This window comes from Podarcis pityusensis (assembly GCF_964106645.2).
Source record: "Podarcis pityusensis genome assembly, chromosome: Z".
Lineage (NCBI taxonomy): Eukaryota > Metazoa > Chordata > Lepidosauria > Squamata > Lacertidae > Podarcis > Podarcis pityusensis.
The window spans coordinates 15998885-16015539 of NC_138044.1; the positions used below are offsets into that span (position 1 = coordinate 15998885).

The 16655-nt window shown below is 42.1% G+C and overlaps 1 protein-coding gene across 2 annotated transcripts in view; it reads right to left on the reverse strand.

The window, feature by feature from the left end:
* Nucleotides 1-16655, reverse strand: part of ASS1 (argininosuccinate synthase 1) — an 82775-nt gene that overhangs the window by 41141 nt on the left and 24979 nt on the right. For both annotated transcript variants that reach the window (XM_080990214.1, XM_080990215.1), the window contains exons 7-8: nucleotides 15797-15867; nucleotides 15553-15583 (exon numbers count right to left, since the gene is read on the reverse strand). In XM_080990214.1, the coding sequence (XP_080846340.1) occupies nucleotides 15553-15583; nucleotides 15797-15867 (102 nt within the window). The remainder of the gene's footprint in view (nucleotides 1-15552; nucleotides 15584-15796; nucleotides 15868-16655) is intronic.

The window sequence follows — 16655 nt, forward strand, 5'->3', positions numbered from 1 at the left end:
ACCTGGAAAGCCACAGCTGCCAGTCAGAACAGGCAATACTGAGCTAGATGGACTGACTCAGTAATATAGCAGCTTCCTATGTCCTTATTCAGGGTGTGTGTGTGTGTGTGTGTGTGTGTGTGTGTGTAGGGTCTTCCAAGGAAACCCCTCATATACACACAGCCCCCTGGATCAGAAGCTGTTCATGTCACTGGGAAAGGCTTCCACTTAGTACAAAGAGCCCCTGGCTGTGGTCCAACTAGAACATTTATCCCATCAAGCAGACACCACCAGCAGATGGGAGTGCCCAAGGAGAAGGCTAGGGGGCAGCCATAAGGGGGGGGTGGAGCAGTGGGGAGATGTGCAACTTAAATTATTTAAACATTACAGATTGAACTCGCTCGCCAACAAAAAGTGGGTGCAACTCCATTTTGGTCAATGAAGCTCCCAATGGAATATATTCCCAGTACTGGAAGATAGGATCTTTTCCAGGTTTCTCAGGTATTTATTTCTTTATAGTAATAAAAAATATATATACCATCAAAAAAAGCAGAGCAGCTTGCAATGACGATATCTATATACATTTAAACAAAATTAAAAACCACTTTAAAAAATCAGAGATTATCAACTCACCATAGAAAGAAACTTCCTTAATAGCCTACAAAGGCCGGGCAGAATAAAATTTCTTTCAGCAGGAGTTTAAAAGTTAAAACAGAAGGTCCCTGCTGAATCTCTATTGGCAAATAGTTCCAAAGGGCTGGGGCCATGACACTCCAGGCTCAGTTTCTTTTTGTTTTCAGATGAAACTCAACAACTCAGGAAATGACTGCAATGCTCCTGCAAGAACGAGTGGTCGTTCTGGGATATAAAGGTTCAGGCCGTCCCCAAGGTACCCTGGATCAGAGTTGTTCAGGGATTTGTAAATTAGCAACTTGAACCTGGCTCAGTCATTGATGGGCAGCCAGTACAGCTGTTCTAACAAGGGTCTCCCATGTTGTTGACTAAGTGCCCCCATCAACAGCCTGACTGCCCCATACTGTACCATCTGCACTTTCCAAACCAGGCCTGCAGGAGGCCCTACCTAAAGTGCATTGTAGTAATAGAGCCTTGAAGATGTAGTTTGAGGCTTCTTTTTTCCAAACTGCATCAGAAACCAAAATTTGCTGAGAAACGAGGTCTCTGGACACTTCCGGGGTGGCGCCATCGGTAATGGCAGACTCCTTCTGATCCGGAGGGACTGGTTCTACGGGAATCGGGTCTTTCCACTACGGCGAAGTGGGCACCCTCGAAAAAATCACAGGCGGGTGAAGCCTGTGACCGTGGGACTCGGCGGGCACCTTTTGCGCCCCCCCCAATCTGCAAAGGAGCCCAATTACGGGCTCCGGAGTGAAGCGGGGAGGCGGCGCGGTGCTGAGAGTCAACTGCTTCTTCCGTGGAGCGAAGCCGCACAGCCGTTACCGGAGAGCGCTACCTTTTTCCTGTGACAATCTGGCTACAAAATAACTACCCGTGAGTAGGTTAATTTCAGAAATAAAGGAGAATAAAGACGTAATTTGATACCGAAGCAGGGAGGCATAAACAGGAAGTCTGCCTTCCGTTCTTTGTAAATAGAGTAAAGCAACGAACTTGTAAGCTAAAACCTTGAAAGATGTTTGAAAAGGACTACAATTCTAACATCAAAACAAGTGATCTCCCCCCTTGGCTGCAGGAGAGGAGGGGGGAAAGGTGTGAACTGTATTTCCCTGCAAAAAGAGGGGAAAGGAAGCTAAAATCCACCGCTTAAAATCTGGGAACGGGCTGCCAATGGACAATAAGAATGCCGTACTGTGAATTGCGCTGTTGGTGAATAGAGTACCTTTTGACAGCTAACTCTGCAAGAGAGATACAATGTTTCTGGCTGGCTTTTCCTGGTTTTAAAGTAACTGGAAAATAACTGAAATTGAAACTGTCGTCTATTTTGTGAATTGGGGGATTAAAAAAGGTTGTTGTTTTTTTTAAGGCAACAACTTCTGACTGCTACTGTGTCCCCCTAGAGGAAGTTTGAAATTGTTACAATAACAACTGGGCCAGGGGAATTTTCCACTTCAAAACAAATTCTGGCCGTGGGACTGACCTTGGGCTTTAACTAGAGTGTTATGGCAGATTTGCCTCCGGAAAAAACAACAAGGTCTGGCAGATCTTTTCACCCAGACGCTGGGCTGCAGCGAAGAGCATCAACGTCTGGCCCCTCTGCATCATCAGGGGCCGCATTTGTACAACCTAAACCTAAAGGAATGGCATCCAAAGATGTTTTAGCTCAGGCATTAGGTAAAATTAATGAATCTCTGGAAAAACTAAGTAAACAAGTAGCTGAAGCATCAATCAAAATTGATCAAAATACTACAAGTATCAACAATTTGGGACAGAAGGTAAATACTAATACAGAAACTATTGAGAAACTGCTACAGGAATCTACTTTGACTCGAAAGACAGCTGAAGAAGCAAAGGAAATAGCAGTTGCTGTAGAAGAGAAGATACCACCGATACATAGGCAACTTGAAGACCACAGGTCGATATTGTCTATGATTGAATTGAAGGAGAAACAAACGAATTTGAGGATCAGGGCTGTACCTGAACTTGAGAAAGACAATCTGACTGACTTTCTTATGCAGGAATTTGCAGACTTTTGGGACCCAGATTTGAAGAAGGAAGATTTTAAGATAGTGAGTGCTTTCAGGCTTGGAAGAGGGAAGAAGAACAGGGTGAGAGACTGTTTGATCACCCTCCAAACAAAAGAGGAGAGAGACAAAATCTTGAGTCTGCACTTCCAGAAGACTTTGGAAATACATCAGTCAAAAGTGGAGATATTTAAAGACATTCCGAAATATCTTTTGGACCTTAGGTCCAATTATGGAGATTTGGTTGCCCTGTTGAGAAGCCACAGAATCATCTTTAGGTGGGAATTTCCCCAAGGCCTATCTTTCAACTTCAAAGGAAGAAAGATAAAAATAAGATCAGTGGACGACAAAGAAAGATTTTTGAAAGACCATGGAGAAGACCTGCAGAAAGAATCTGGAGAAGAGTTAAGAGCACTAGAAAGAGGAATATTAGACATAGCAAAACTACCTTTTGGATTAAAAGACTGCTTAGAGAAGGTGATACCACCGACAGAGCAGGAACAGGCACTTGGTGCAGTTGGAGGAGAAGTGAAGTAACTACATCATGGCTCTGCAACTATTAAGTTGGAATTGTAATGGTCTCAACTCCCCCCAGAAAAGGAAAAAAGTGTTTCATTTATTAAAAAAGGAACAATTGGACTTGATTTGCCTACAGGAAACACATGTGATAAGGCTACATAGAAAAGTATTGATTAATAAAAGACTGGGCCAGGAGTTTATCTCATCGGATAAAGTTAAAAAAAGAGGAGTAGTGATTTATGCAAAGGAGAGACTATCACCGAAATTTATTTTTAAAGATGACCAAGGAAGATTTGTGGCAATTGAAATTCAAATACAAGGAGAGAAATTCTTAATAGTAGGAGTTTACGCACCAAATGAGGGGAAATCTGAATTCTTTAAAAAGTTGCACGAGACCTTGATGGACTATTTGGATTATAATGTGATTTTGATGGGAGATATGAACGGAGTGGTATCTACACATATGGACAAGGCACAAAGACAGGTAGTCACTAAGGATGGCAGACTACTGAAAACCTTCTTCGAGACGACAGACAACTTGGACTTAGTTGATATCTGGAGAACAAAGAATCGCTTGGCTAGAGAGGGAACCTTCTTCTCTGAAGCCAAAATGACATGGACAAGAATTGACCAAATATGGGTAACTAGAGGAATGGCACCAAAGACAAGAAAAGTGGAAATTTGCCCAAAAACTTGCTCCGACCATAATGCTGTGAAGATGCAGATGAAACTAACACCAACTGGCTCCTTCAGATGGAGGATGAATGACACCTTATTTAGAGACGAAGAAGTGACTAAGAAGGCCCAAAAAACCTTGAGAGACTATTTCGAGACAAATATGAACACTAATCTTGAAAAAAGAGTAATCTGGGACACAAGCAAAGCTGTTATGAGAGGGTTCTTGATACAACAGAATGCAATAAAGAAGAGAATTCAAAATGAGAAGAAGGATAAAATATTGGAGAAAATAAAGGAAAGTGAAAAGAAATTGAGAGCAAAACCAAAGTCGCAAGAGATCTTAAGAGAAATAAAGTTATACCAAGTACAATACATGAAAATGATGAATCAGGAGATAGAATGGAAAATTAAACAAATGAGACAAAAGACATTTGAGTCGGCTAATAAATGTGGGAAATTGTTGGCTTGGCAAATGAAAAAAAGACAAAAACTAAATACTATTATAAATTTAGAAGTGGAAGGAAAGAACATACAGAACCCAGTTGAGATTAGAAATTTAAACAACTATATACACAAGGGCCACAGAAAGAAATTGATGTAGACCGATTTTTGAAAATAAATGGACTACAAAAAATCTCTCAAGAAAATAAATTAATGCTGAACTATAAAATAACTGAACAGGAGGTAGAAGGTGCCATTCAGAATATGCAATTAGGCAAATCTCCAGGACCGGATGGACTGACTTCTAGATACTACAGATCTTTAAGAGAATGGTTAGTACAACCTTTAAAGGAAGTCTGTAATGAAATAATGGATGGGAAAAGGGCACCAGAGTCGTGGAAAGAAGCATATATTACACTTATACCGAAAACAGAGATTGAAAAGACGCAGCTTAAGAACTACCGCCCCATATCACTGCTTAATGTGGATTATAAAATCTTTGCAGACATTTTGGCTAAAAGACTAAAAAAAGTGTTAATGGAAGAGATTCATAAAGATCAAGCAGGCTTTCTCCCGGGTAGACACCTGTCTGATAATATGAGAAACATAATCAATATTTTAGAAAAATTACAAGTGAATATTAATACCAAGGCAGTTTTGATATTTGTGGACGCGGAGAAAGCTTTTGACAATATTTCTTGGAGTTTTATAAAGAAGAATCTACAGGGGATGGGGGTAGGTCAAGGTTTTGGAAATGGTATAAGTGCAATTTATTCAGAACAAAAGGCTAAATTAATTGTTAATAACGTGGTGACGGAGGAATTTAAGATAGAAAAAGGGACACGACAAGGTTGCCCAATCTCCCCATTGCTTTTTATATCGGTCCTGGAGGTCGTGTTGAATATGATTAGAAGGGACCAATTGGTTAAAGGTATACAAGTCGGAGCTAAACAGTACAAATTGAGAGCATTTGCAGATGACTTAGTATTGACTTTACAGGAGCCAGAATCTAGTACCAAAAGAGTTTTGGAACTGATTCAAGAATTTGGTCAGGTTGCAGGATTTAAACTAAATAAGTTAAAAACAAAGGTCTTAGAGAAAAACTTAACAGAGATTGGGAGAGAGAGGTTTCAGAATGAGACAGGTTTAACAGTGGTTAAGAAAGTGAAATACCTGGGGATTAACATGACAGCTAAAAATGGGAATTTATTTAAAGACAATTATGAAAAATGCTGGACTGAAGTGAAAAAAGATTTAGAAATCTGGTCAAATTTGAAGCTTTCACTGCTAGGCCGTATTGCTGTGATAAAAATGAATGTATTGCCTAGAATGTTATTTCTATTTCAAACATTGCAAATTTTGGACAAAATGGATTGCTTCAAGAAGTGGCAGAGAGATATTTCTAGATTTGTCTGGCAGGGCAAGAAGCCTAGAATAAAATTTAAAATACTAACAGATGCAAAGGAAAGAGGTGGATTTGCCCTGCCAGACCTTAAACTTCATTATGAATCAGCAGCTTTTTGCTGGCTGAAAGAATGGCTGCTTCTCGAAAACACAGACATTTTGGATTTAGAAGGCTTTAATAATGTATTTGGATGGCATGCATATTTATGGTATGATAAGGTCAAAGCACATAAAGCATTTAAAAATCATATTGTCAGGAAAGCATTGTTTAATGTCTGGATAAGATACAAGGACTTACTGGAAAATAAAACCCCAAGGTGGTTGTCACCGATGGAAGTGAAGGCTCAGAAAAAGCTCAATATGGAGGCCAAATGGCCGAAATATTGGGAAATTTTGGAATAAGAGGGAGACAGATTGAAATTGCAGAGTTTTGAAAAACTAAAAAATAAAGTGCGAGATTGGCTTCATTATTATCAGATAATGGAGGCATATAATTTGGACAAGAAAATTGGCTTCCAGGTGGAAAAATCAAAATTGGAAACAGAACTGTTAGAACCCAAAACCAAGATTTTGTCAAAGATGTATAACTTGCTGTTGAAATGGAATACTCAGGATGAAACGGTGAAATCTGCTATGATTAAATGGGCACAAGATGTTGGACATAACATAATGATGGCTGACTGGGAACAGTTATGGACCACAGGTATGAAGTTTACGGCATGTAATGCCTTAAGAGAGAATATTATGAAAATGATATACAGGTGGTACATGACACCAGTCAAGCTTGCAAAAATCTATCATTTGCCCGATAATAAATGTTGGAAATGTAAAGAAACTGAAGGTACATTCTTTCACCTTTGGTGGACGTGCCCAAGGATTAAGGCTTTCTGGGAGATGATCTATAATGAAATGAAAAAGGTATTTAAATATACCTTTCTGAAGAAACCAGAGGCCTTTCTCCTGGGCATAGTTGGCCAATTGGTGCCAAAGAAGGATAGAACTTTCTTTATGTGTGCTACAACAGCAGCAAGAATACTTATTGCAAAGTACTGGAAGACACAAGATCTACCCACTCTGGAAGAATGGCAGATGAAGGTGATGGACTACATGGAACTGGCGGAAATGACTGGCAGAATCCGAGACCAGGGAGAAGAGTTGGTGGAAGAAGATTGGAAGAAATTTAAAGACTATTTACAGAAATACTGTAAAATTAATGAATGTTAGAATGATGTCGGAATGAAGTTAAGTGGTTTTAGCAGCAATGTTACAAAGGAGTATGTAAAAATGGATTGTTAACAGGTGAGAATCTAAAGTTATGATATATTAAGTTAAAGGATTAAGATAAAAACAAAGAGGGAAAGGATTTGCTGAATTAACTAACTGAACTGGAATACAAAAAAGGGAGGTGTGAGGAGGTCAGGGAAACAAGTAAACGAAAGACAAGACATGGAAAGACTGATTTGTTTTTAAGTGTTTCTATTTTTTTGTATTTTGTATTTTTTCTTTTCTTTTTTTTCTTCTTCTTTTTTTTGTAATCTTTTCTGAAACTCTAATAAATATCATTTTAAAAAAAAAAAGAGAGAGAGAAATGAGGTCTCTGAACTTCCACCGCCTGCCTTCTCCCTACTGTGGGGCTTTTTCTACCCTCCAGGTTTCTGCACCCTTCATTCTAGCTGAGGTCCTGCGACCGGGGCCCTTCCCTACCATAATCTTGGTGAGCGGAAGGGCCCCACCCTGCTCCTTCCAACATAGGTGGAGCCTCCTGGTGGTGTCCAGATATGGTCTCCTCAGGAGCCATTGCCTGGTTGGTGCTTGGTGGTGAGGACTGGGGCCTGCAAAGGACCATCGAGCCCCTCTAGCCCATCACACACACTTCCAAGTTCCAGTGCTATTAAAGGACAAAAAACAAAAGCAAAACCTCTTTCTACCACCATGATGGAAAGCTTCTCTCCACCAACACCAAATGCTAGAATGAAGTACCAACACAAATAGAGGTGAAAGGAGTTCACTGAGGACAAAAGGAGATGTATTGGCATACTTTGGGGGAATCTAAAGTGTACCAAGATAATATCTGTGGGGCCAAACATGCACCCCAAATCAAACATGTGCCCTGAATTCTGAGCATGATCAGTTCTCATGGGATGTCATTTTGGGAAATAAAAATGGCAAAAGGATGTCTGCTTAAGCAGCAACAGCTCTTATATCTTGGAGGGGCTAATGGCTAGTGAGAACCCTAAAGAGGAGCACTCCTGCAAAAAGAGAAGTGCATGCTGCAACATTTTGTGGCAGGCCCCACTTTTAGTTAGATCGAAATCTGCCACAGATGCCCTTGGGCTTCTGGGGACCCATGAACTAGGTCATGCTAGAGTCCAACAACATCTGAGAATAAGAACATAGGAAGAGCCCTTGGGCAGTGACCCACTTAACCCAGCATCCCCACAGTGACCAACCAGATATCCCAATGAAAGCCCACAAGCAGGACCCAAGAGCGAGAGCCCTCCTCCCTCCAGTAGCATCCAGCAGTGTTCAGAAGCATGACTGCCTCCACCCATGGAAGCACCCCATCATGGAAGAACTCCAGCTTCCCCACCCCAATGTTCTGGTGTCCTGACTGTAGAGCACGTTAGGGGAACTGTGAGCCTTCCAGCCCTTGTTGGACCATGCTTCCCACCACCCATGGCTGTTGGCTAAGCCAGCTGGGGCTGGCGGGTGCTGCCACCCTAGATCCCCATGGACCAAAATGAACGGTGGGTGTTCAGGCTACTTTTTTTTCTCTGAAAACCTCTCTCTATTTTGAGTTGCAGCAAGAGTTAGATGGGGGGGGAGAGTAGAGGGTGCTGATATGCTGACACCCTGTCCCTCCGTCTTCTCCTCCTCCACCCCCTTTTGCCATCATCACCCCCCCAACAGACATGACCCCCCCCAGACCTGACAGCCGGAGGGATTTGAAAACAGATGGTTGAGCTATTTTCTGCCTCTGTGAGGCCCGATTGAGGAGCAATGAGGCAGCTAATACCTCGGAAGATAGAAATTTACTTGCTTTAACTTCATATGGGTACCCTGAAAAGAGTTCATTCAGTCCCAGGCACAACAATATCAACCCTGGATGAATAAACCATTTGCAGCATCGATAGCTGTACATCACACTTTAGTTCATGGACCATTTACTTCCAATTTTTTCCTCTTCTTGCCCCACTCCCTGATTCTTCATGCACACACACCCTCCCCACAATCACCCAGCCTCCTCCTTCCCTCCCTCCCTCTCCCCCCACCTTCTTTCTTTCCCCATTGCCCCTTCATCCCTTTAAAGATGACATCCCAAGACCAGCCCTCCTATGGTGTGGGATAAATAAGGAGGCATTGATATACTATAGCAAACCTCTATGTTGTTTGAACTGGGGCATTTTCCTTCTTCTTCTTTTTAAGGGGGGAACAGAATAAGCCAAAACATGTACCCAAATGATGGAATGGGGCCCATAATGCCATGTTGATGAATTTATTTATTTATTTTTAAAAAATCTATTTAGTTGTTTTATTTAACGGGCCTGGTTTAGGGAATTGTAACTATAGACCCAAGTTTGCTTTCAATTCATTTGGTTAAAGAGTTTTAAATATTTCACATACAGATGTGTGCCTTTTCTAGGCACTCAATTCTCCTCTACCTTTTACCCAGTGCTTTTTAAAAAAAAATGTTTAGGGGTACTCTCATTTTCCTACTCATATTGAAACACTGCCCCTCAATGAGACCCAACTTAGATACACAAAATGTTTAGGGGTATGCGTACCCCTGCGTACCCCCAGAAAAAAGCACTGCTTTTACCTCTCCCTTTCCTGATCCCCCCTCCCCCCGCCTTCGTCTGCTTCCCTCACCCCCCACCTACCCCACCAACCTGGAGTACTAAAGTTTTTCATGATCTGAGCACAGGTTCTTCCTTGCTTTCCAAATAAGTATGATCAAGCCTTCCTGAAAAGCACAGCCAGAGTAAAATTGGAATCTGCCGCCCGTATAATTTGGGCTTCTGCGTTTACGCATTTTGAGTACATGTGTGTGTGTTGTTAAAATAACAGACCCATACATGAAAATGCAGCATTTTTTTTTCTTTGATGTAAAAGATATCGTAGGAAGGGGGAAATGGCGCGAAGGGGGAGGGAGAATCCAATCTCTCTTGCTTTAGAGCGGGTCATAACCTTGTTTCATTAGGTTTTTGTACAGATAGGCTTGTTGCATGAGCGAGTGTGTGTTTTGAATATAGACATTTCTGTATATATACCCTAGGAACTGTTTTTTATTTTTTTAGGGGGGTGGGGGTGGGCAGGGACACAGAAACTTAAGGCATTGTTATGGGCACCAAAAAATGCCCATTTCACAGGAGGAAAAACGGGGGATCATTTATTAATTAGGTTTCTGGCACTGTGGGTTAAACCACAGAGCCTAGGACTTGCCAATCAGAAGGTCAGTGGTTCGAATCCCCGCGATGGGGTGAGTTCCCGTTGCTCAGTCCCAGCTCCTGCCAACCTAGCAGTTTGAAAGCACGTCAAAGTGCAAGTAGATAAATAGGTACCACTCCGGCGGGAAGGTAAACGGCATTTCCATGCGTGGCTCTGGTTTGCCAGAAGCAGCTTAGTCATGCTGGCCACATAACCCGCAAGCTGTACGCCAGCTCCCTCGGCCAATAAAGCAAGATGAGCGCCGCAACCCCAGAGTCGGTCACGACTGGACCTAATGGTCAGGGGTCCCTTTACCTTTACCTTTTTACCCTCACTCTTCAGCACAAGATTCAAGGGTAGACTGGAGAAAGGAGGAAATGCAATGGATTCACATAAGCTTCACTCATAGTGCACCTATTGAAATTAATGGACTCAAGACTGTCAGAAAAGCCTGCTGTGTCAGGGCAATGTCCCAGCCAGTCCAGTATCCTGTTCTCACAGGGGCCAATCAGATGTCCCAATGGGAATCTCGCAAGCAGGATATGAGTGCGCTGACGACGCTCCCCACTTGTGGTTCCCAGCAAAAGGTATTCAGAGGCATCCTGCTTCTGACAGTGGAGGGAGAGCATCACAAGAGCCTGGCTACTGGATTAGGCCAAAGGCCTATCTAGTCTAGCATTTGGTTCTCACAGGTAGGAACCCTAACAAAGAGGACATGAATGCAGCAGACCAACTTAGTTGTGTTCGTTAATTTCTATGGGGGAAACCTAGCTGAATACCACCCAATATCCAAACCCAGTCAAAACACCTTGCTGTGCAAAGAAATAGGATGGATCCTAAAATATACTTCTCAGTGGCTAAAGGCCAGAGTACAGAGGTACATTTTCAGCATATCTGTACAATGAGGGTGACCGGCGCATCTCTGCAGAGAGGGAATTCCATCATCTTTAATTTATTTGTGAGTTGTCTAACATGGGGCAGTGCTGAGGTGACTTAACATCAAGTTTAAAGACTTTACAGATTTCATCAAATGCCTGGGAGAAGTGAATTCTGTCTGTCTTTATTAAAGTTTAGAGGTGGTCCTCTGACTTTACACCCCCACACACAAAGGCTCAGTTTTCAATGTCTCCACACTCAGTTAAGCTCAAGCCCCACTACCTGAGTCCCCTACTTGCATCTGCCTTTTCAATTAATTGGTGACAAACCTAGAGTGCTGACTTGTGCAGAGATTCAACAGGCAGCCTCCTCTGTGAGTGGCTAATTCTGCTGGAGGAGGGTGTGTGTGAATGAAATGATACCCAATACCATGATGCTGCAGAAATGCCTATCCTCAACAGGGGTTGCCAAGAAGCAAGCAAGTCCAGAGCAGGGACTCATGCAGGGATATGATAGGCAGCCTTCTTTTGGGGCAAATTATTGTGCTCCTCTCTGCATTGCTATGATCAAAACACAGAGATTCAGAGCAGGCACACAGTAATATTATGCTATATGTTGTTAATGTTGTTGTTGTTGTAAGTTGCATTCAGTGCAAGTCCTACTCAGAGCAGATCCATTAAAATTAATAAATGTAACTAACTTATGTCAATTAATTTCAATGGATCTACTTGGGATAAACGTTAGTTGTATATATTTTACTATTATTAGGCAGGTGGCTTCTGTTTTAACTTTTAAACACCTGCTGAAAACTTTTCAGGCCTATGCAGGTAATTAAGAATACATATTCCCATAATGGTTAACTGATGTCTGTTTTTTAAGTTTTTAATGGTTTTAATGTATGGTTTTATGTGTTCTTGTTGTAAGCTGCTTTGATTTTTAAAAATGAAATAGTAGTCTATAAATGTTTTTCATAAATAAATAAATATACTAATTGTTGTTGTTGTTGGGTTGTATTCAATGCTAATCCTATTTAGAGTGGACCCATTAAAAATAATAAACATGACTAACTTATGTGCATTAATTTCAATAGATCTACTTGGTGCAAACCTTACTTGGATACAATTAGTAGTAGTAGTAGATTTATTTATTATTTACCCACCCTTCACCATAAGGTTCCAGGGTGGGTCCCAACAATTTGAAGTACAATACTATGCATGATTTACACCAAATTAAACTGCCTGCCCAACCTCTTTCAAGTGATGTTTCCTTGGGAGGAAAGTAATCATGCAGAGACATGACAGCACCCTCCCTTTGGGGGTAAGCTGGTGCTTACAGGAGCCTTTCATTTTACATCTCGCAGCACATTAGCAGTCCTCTATGGCAGAAAACTTCAAGAAGCCATAGTCTAGGGCATCACCCAGTTTCCAGGAATGGCACAAGAACCTTTATCCCAAACACACACAACTTTCTCACCCATCATCACCTCCCCCCCATCCCCGGCCAACCCTCCGTGCCTGATTGTCTAATTAGTGCTGATGGATAGTTTAAGTAGCTCCCCTGAGCGTGGCAAGTCCAGCAGAGCATAAAGTGGAAGCGATTAGGACCAGCAGGCAACAAAGCCATCCAGCCCCATTAAGATGCAGTGAGGGCCATGCCCAGAAACTCCGGAGTGACACGCAGAGCTGCTAGACAAGGAGGACAGCACTTGGAAGTGGGTGGACAGTGCCTGCTGGGCCTGCCCCCCCCCCCCATAGGAGCGCTTAAGGAGTAATGTCCACATGGGCTCAAGCAAGGAGGATCTCTGGAAGAGACGCAGGTCCAAGGCTTTGTGGGATGCTAGGGTGGCTTCCCTCAAGGAATCCTGGGAAACGCAGCTTGTTACAGGTGCTGAGAGTTGTTAGGAGATTCCTCCCCTCCCAAGAGTTACAGTTCCTAGAGTTCCCTGGGAAGAGGGTTTGAGTGTCAAACCACTCTGAGAGTTAGTTGGCTCTGCCTCTCATTGGCTCTGCCTGGCTCCTCCTATTGTTTGGCCTTCCTGTTTCCTGCCCTAACAGTCTCAATGGGCAACAGCCACCATGGGATTTTTGCACAGAACTTGACTGTTCTGATCCCATCAAGCTCTGCCCGCCTCCTGCACTGAGCATATGCCTGAGCTATTCATGTATTTTAATGCAGAATTATACATGGGGAATAGTATATTATAACTATAATATGCATTTAAAAATGCTATTCCTGTGTGGTACTATAGTTCTGCAACATCATGCTTTACCTATCAACATATGGTTATTTTTTTTTTTAATACAGTTGTGTATCTTGTTGTGTGCATCTGTTTTTGTACAGGAATAGCCAACAAGGACGCGGGTGGCGCTGTGGGTAAAACAGCAGTTCGAAAGCACCCTTAAGTGCAAGTAGATACACTACTTTCAGTTAAATGCAATGTTCAAAAAAGAGTTGTCAGAAAGAGGTTTTCAGGAAAAGAAATCTAGGTTTCATCAAGAAATTTTGGACAGTGATGTTAAAATTTTATCAAAAATGTACAAGTTATTACTTGAGTGGCATACAAAGGACGAGGAAGTTAAATCAGTTATGATTCAGTGGGCTAAAGATTTTGGTTATAATATACAATTTGATGAGTGGATAAAATTGTGGAAAGAAGGAATGAAATTCACTGCATGCACTACAATAAAAGAAAATGTTATGAAAATGATGTATAGATGGTATGTAACACCAGTGAAACTTGGTAAGATGTATAAAGTCAGTAATAAATGTTGGAAATGTCAGGAAAAAGAAGGAACATTCTATCACTTGCGGTGGGAGTGTAAGAAAGTGAAAAGCTTCTGGGAAATGATTTATAATGAGATGAAGAAAATGTTGAAATATACTTTTGTTAAGAAACCAGAAGCATTTTTACTAGGAATATTAGGGAATGAAATTAAAGAGAAGGATGTGAAACTATTTAGGTATGCAGTGACAGCAGCTAGAATTTTGATGGCCCAGAAATGGAAACAGGAAGAAATGCCGACGAGGGAAGAATGGAGAATGAAATTGATGGAATATGCAGAAATGGACAAATTAACGGGGGAAATTCGGAATCAACGTGACCAGAGATTCACCAAGGACTGGAATAAATTTACAGAGTATACCAAAAATGTATGTGAGAAGCAAATAACGCTTGTTGGTTTTCAAGAAGCTCTGTGAAAATGATGGATAGAAATGTTGCTTAAAAGATATGATAAGATTAAGATTGTTAAAGCGCAATATAAATTTAAGAAATGTGAGTAATTGTGATTATATGGAAAATTGTCAGATAGGCTGAGGGAAGTCTAAAAGATGTATATGTTAGAAGTGGATGTTAAATATGGATGGAATGTATATTGGAAACTGAATAAAAATTATTATAAAAAAAAGTGCAAGTAGATAAATAGGTACCGCTTTATAGCGGGAAGGTAAACGGCGTTTCTGTGTGCTGCGCTGGTGCTGGCTCGCCAGAGCAGCTTCATCACGCTGGCCACGTGACCCGGAAGTGTCTCCGGACAGCGCTGGCCCTCGGCCTCTAGAGTGAGATGAGCGCACAACCCTAGAGTCTGTCAAGACTGGCCCGTACGGGCAGGGGTACCTTTACCTTTACCTAGCCAACAAGGCACCAGAGATTTTATATTTATTACTTTACTTATCTCATTTATACCCCACTTTTTCCTCCAAGGGGCTCAAGGTAGCTTATGCGGTTCTCTTCCACCACCACCACCACCCATTTAATTCCCACAACAACCCTGTGAGGTAGAATGGGCTGAGAGAATCAGCAACTGGCCAAAGGTCACGCCCAGTGAGCTTCATGTTTGATTGGGGATTTGAGCCCTGGTGTCTCCCAGGTCCCAGTTCAGCTACTGCACCACATTATCTCAGACTGGTTTGGGACCACCATTCCTAACCACTGGGCATGGTGACTGATGGGAGATATAGTCCAAAACATCACATCAGCTATCCCTGCTTTAGGAAACCTGTTCATACGCATATAATATTGTATATATAATAATGTCTATAAATGAAAGAATTGTTCATATTTTTAGCAGAACTGGTAAAAACAAAAATCATTTTGCATCGTGTCAAGGCCAACGAGTGAAATGGGAATTAAGAGGAAAGGAAGGAGGAAGAGGAGGAGTAGTTTTAGACTTGATATCCCGCCTTTCACTCCCCTTAAGGAGTCTCAAAGCGGCTAACAATCTCCTTTCCCTTCCTCCCCCACAACAAACACTCTGTTAGGTGAGTGAGGATGAGAGAATTCAGAGAAGTGTGGCTAGCCCAAGGTCACCCAGCAGCTGCATGTGGAGGAGCGGGGAAGCGAACCCGGTTCACCAGATTACAAATCCACTGCTCTTAACCACTACACCACGCTGGCTCCCTGACTGGCAGTAGCTCTCTGGGGTTTCATGCAGGGGTCTCTCCCATCCCTACACGGAGATGCCACAGGGGACTGGACTTGGGGCCTTTTGCAAGCAAAGGAGGTGCTGTTCCATCGAGCTATGACCCTTTCCCATGTCCCCTCTGTTTTTTCTTGGTAGGCACTGCTTACCTTAGGGTTCTCCAAGATCCCGGCCTCATAGCTTTTGAATATGGAGATCAAGAAAGGGAGAAAAGGAGAAAAGTTTAATTAGTAACTGGGTCTCTTGTCCTCCTGAGCCGCTTGTGGCATAGGGCTGACCTCTGTCAGAAACAGAACACTGGGCTAGGTGGCCATTTGCTCTCAAGCAGCAGCAGCAACAACAACAACTTTATTATTCGTACCCCGCCCATCTCTGGGCAGCTTATTGTCTCACCTGATGTGCATAAGGTTTTCATCCATGCTCCATGGATTGGTGGGCGTCACTGGAATAGGGATGCCATGCTCCTACAGACAAGATAAAATGAAAAGGGGAGAAGGAATTAAATCTGGGAAACACAGCAGAGCAGCGTCAGGAGAATCAGCTTTTGCTATGGCAGACAGACAGCAGCGCAACCTGTTGCTTTTGCCTGCTTCTTGCTTTTCAGATCATCAGTTGTCACAGGATGTACGCCCCTTTTGCAATATTCCTGGGGCCACGAAATAAGCAATGTTTTTGGGGAAGTTAGCTGGAGCAGAATCATAGAATTTTAGAGTTGGGAGCGACACCAAGGGTCTTCTTGTCCAACCTCCTGCAATTTAGGAGGGAAGCTCTTGGATCATGTGAGGCTGAGTCCTGCCTATTATTTATTTATGTATTTCAACCATTTATATACTGCTCAATCACAGTTGTCAGTTGTCCAAGGAAACACAATACACAATGCAAATTAAAATCAATTAAAAATTACAAACTCAGAGTTCAGTTAAAAAGCCTCCTGGAATAATTTTTTAAGTATTCAGTAGGTGCCAGAAGGATACTTAACATCATGCACTTAAAGTACAACATTCAAACTTGCAGCACACTGGTGGCTTAAAGTACCTATGGAGTGTTGGTGTTTTAGCATTTTCCTGTTTAAAATCATTTTCAGCTTTGCAATTCAGCAGGGAATCCCTATCCACACATGAACAGAGGATAATTTGATTGGGTCAGTTGATATCAAAATTTGCAAAGACCAAACCCCTCAAACATTCTTACCTGCAAGTGAAACATATTCATAATCACATCTATGAACCCAGGGAAGTCTGACCGTTCATCT